General features: G+C 47.7%; 1 protein-coding gene across 1 annotated transcript in view; it reads right to left on the bottom strand.

Moving 5' to 3' along the window:
• Positions 1 to 2383: 2383 nt before the first annotated feature.
• Positions 2384 to 3630, bottom strand: part of GLB1L3 (galactosidase, beta 1-like 3) — a 43742-nt gene continuing 42495 nt past the window's right edge. The window contains 2 exon segments of the mRNA XM_008567139.1: positions 2384 to 2493; positions 3162 to 3287. Coding sequence (XP_008565361.1) covers positions 2384 to 2493; positions 3162 to 3287 — 236 coding nt within the window.

Below are 3630 nucleotides of genomic sequence, written 5' to 3'. Positions count from 1 at the left end.
CAGCTATTCCAGAAAAGGCACTCCCCTCTGGTTATCAGGGAAAACTCACCACTACCACCATTAACTCCCCCTTAAAGCTTCTCCCTGCAGATATCTTGCATAATATGAGAGTACTGACTTGACAGGTCTGAGAGCTTCCACTTGCCGGGGACCCCTCAGGGTCATGAAGACAGGGGAGAGACGGCCTGGCATCAGCAGTGAGCTGCTCTTCTCTGTGTGTAACCTGCAGCACCATCCCATGTCATGCCTGCAGGTCTACAGGTGTAAATCGAGCAACACGGGTAGGACTGCAAGGTGATTTTCTCTTCAGCCTCCCCCATACGTGACCTCTACCACATTTACCTGACAATCCATTTACCTGTGGGAATGTCAGAATTTGTCTGAAAAGTAGTAGAAAGACAGAAGTAATGCACCATTTCTGCCATTCAGAGCTACGACTGTACACCAGAAAAACGGAGTCACAAACAGACTGGTGTCTTGAGAGAATTTCCCAGATTCCTTCATGTTTGCTTCAATTTATTAAGGGTTGATCCACACAGCTCCAACTCCTAGTGCTTCCCTGTAAAACAGGAAAAGTGTCATTTGTGACTGGGAGAATCAGGTATGCTGCATGTCAGTGGTTCTCACCAGGGGGGATTTTGCCCCCCAGAGGACATCTGGTGATATCTGCAGACATTTTTGGTTGTCTCAGCTGAGGGGGAGGGGGTGCTATTGGCATCTAGTCAACAGAGACCAGGGGATACTGCTAAACACCCTACAGTGCACAGGACAGTCCCCCCACCCCACCACTGCCCCCCAAAGAATTATCTGGAGAATTATCCCCAAAGACCAATAGTGCTGAGGTTGAGGCAGGTACAATTATTAGCTCCATTTCACAGGTGAGGAAACTCCAGCAGAGGGAGGTTCAATGGACTCCGAAGGTCTCGCAGCTGGTAATGACTGCAGCAGACCCTGACCCCGTGTTCTCTGGCACAGCACCATGCTCCCCTGACAATGCCATGCTGCCTTCGTTCCTCTGTTGAAGGACCTGTGACCCTCCAATCTCTACTTCCTCACCTTTACCACTCACTAGACTGGAAGTTGCCCAAGGCAACATCTTGATAATACAGTCCCCAAACAGTAACACCCAGTAAGTGTCACACGAATAAGTGTGCAGTTTTTCCCTAGATCAGTTGCTCTCAAACTGTGCTCCTCAGAAGGCTATGGCTACATCAGCAGTGGCACACCGAGCACGGTGGAGAAGAGATGGCTGACGCTTCGGGAGGAGGAAGGTACAGAGTTACAGAACTACCACCCTGACCTACTCGGTTGACGTCTTTTATGTTGAGCTTTGCAGCAAGTCTGCAAAAAGTCTCTCCACTACAACAGACGTTTGGAATCACTGCCCTAGATCCCGTCAGTATAGTTTCACTCTCACCATCTTGAGAAGAAGGGGGTCTCTTGCCAGCTAGGTTAGGAAAGGGAGTGTTCCTAGTACCCTGCAACATTTATGCTATTTCTCTAAATTCAAATTTCTAATCTGAATTCTTACTCTGGCTTTCTTATTCTGAATTGTAAAATTGGGAGAAAGAACTAAACTATTAAGGATTGCTTACTGTTCCCCAATAATTTACTCTCTGTTCTTTTAGCTAATCCTTTCTCCCCTCTCATTTTGCCCAGAGACTGTCCCACATGTCTATGCCCAGGAAACACTCACTGTGTCCAAGTAGGGCAAGACTTCCCACAGTGACACAAAGTGCAACGTTGTCAATGACTTATACTCAGCCTTCAGAGGGTGACCTGGTTGGAGGGGGGTGGGCACCTCTGCAATGAGAAACATGTGGTCAGGTCACTCCAGGATCCTCTCCCAACCCCATTAAAGGGCAACAGGTACCTGCTATCCCAAATCTACCAAGAATTAAGGGCCCACTTGCAGGGCATGGCTCGCAGTTCTAGGAGAGTCAGAAGGCAGGCAATGACTAAGTGGGATTCCTCTCACATCTGAGGCAGGGACCCTGCTACCCTGGAAAAGCAGTCCCATCTGCTGAACCAGTAGTTCTCAGCCCTGGCTGCTCAACAGAATCTCCTAAAGCCCAATGGGAAAAATCACATGCTAAGATTCCACCCTTTCCTTTCCATTTCTACCAGAACATACTTCTCTACGAGCTCTGGGAAGGGCCTGGAACCTCAGGCTTCAAGTTCCACAGAGGATTCTGTTGCACAGCCCAGCCCAAGCCACATGGTCCAAGGGTTGAGCACCTAGAGAGCAGGCCCTGTATCTTGTGCATATCTGAATCTCCACTTCCTAAGATAACTGCAGCGAACTGGATGTCTCCCCAAAAGATCTCCACCCATTCCCTCACCCACCTCTTGATAGGACAGAACCACTGAGAAGGCTGAGTTATCAATCAGATTGAGGTCGTTGCTGGGTACCTATTACAGAGCTAAAAAACTTTTGAAAGGTGAGACACTTGGCTGTGTATTCTCCATTCTCTGTCAGCAGTGCCCCATAGTCTGAAAAATACAAAGAACTTGTCATTTTCCCATGGAAAACCCCAGCTTCTGCTTCTTTCTCCAGGAAGAGATGGGAGCTTAATACTAAGCAAAGCGATCCTTACTACAACAGCTTTGGGAGAAAAAACTCTTGGCATTAGACAAAAAAAATGCCATGTGCCAGTTAGTCCAAACTAGGAGACATCGGCCAAGCTTTCCAGGGCATTCAATAAGAGGCACACGGCAGCAGTCCACGGGCATCTACTAAGCCCAAGGTTCTCTAATCCAGTGGTTTCTCCTTCCTATTCAATTTCTAATTGGACTCCTTTCTCCCCTGCCCCCCTCCCCCGCCCTTGACTTGGGAAGACACATTAATTGATACCTGGTGCTGTCAGGAGATCCAAAGTAACTGATTCTGCAGGGAACTTCTGGGAACAAGGGTCTGCGCAGCAGATGGATGAGATTAAGCTACAGCCTTCTGTGCTTGCAAAGTCCCAGAAAGCCTAGGTTCTAGGGGTGAACACATTCTAGCACTGTCAAGAGGAACTATTATCAAATCGTCAATCCCCACATATGTCAAAGGCAAAGCTGATGAACCCTCCCAGAGACTGCCTAAGAGGCTGCTCTAAGAAGCTCCAGTGTCAAATGGTGTGGAAGCCTTGGCTGGAGACAACTCTGGGGACAAGCACTTGCCATAGTATAAGTGTTCAAAGACGCAGCTCTGCCCATGAAGCTGAAGTTGGTGCCACCGTGGAACATATAGAAGTTGAGGAAGAACCTAAGCTTAAACATTTCATGCATGTCCTTCATTAGTACTGCACACAGGTAGGAAGAAAAGAAGAAAAGGGGGAGAGAATTACAGCATGAGAATTAGCAGCTCCTCATAGATTTTCAAATAATCTAGACCTAAGATATTCGAGATCTACCAAGATCTCATGACCAGAAAACATGTGGGATTAGTCAGAACTGACAGGGAAGGATTGGTGGAGTTATTCCCAGCACAGGTTGAGCATCCCTAATCTGAAAATCCAAAATCTGAAATGCAATAGAAGATGGCGACGGGTCTGGAGCGGGTATGCCAGAAGACAGAGTGAGCTTGAGAAGTGTGCACTGTGCTGCCAGAGTACTATTTGCATTTCCAAGAGCAACAAAAAATGA

The sequence above is a fragment of the Galeopterus variegatus genome, unplaced genomic scaffold (genome assembly GCF_000696425.1).
Source record: "Galeopterus variegatus unplaced genomic scaffold, G_variegatus-3.0.2 Scaffold295, whole genome shotgun sequence".
Lineage (NCBI taxonomy): Eukaryota > Metazoa > Chordata > Mammalia > Dermoptera > Cynocephalidae > Galeopterus > Galeopterus variegatus.
The sequence above is the reverse complement of the archived record's forward strand: the minus strand, read 5'-3'. Positions and strand labels throughout refer to the sequence as shown.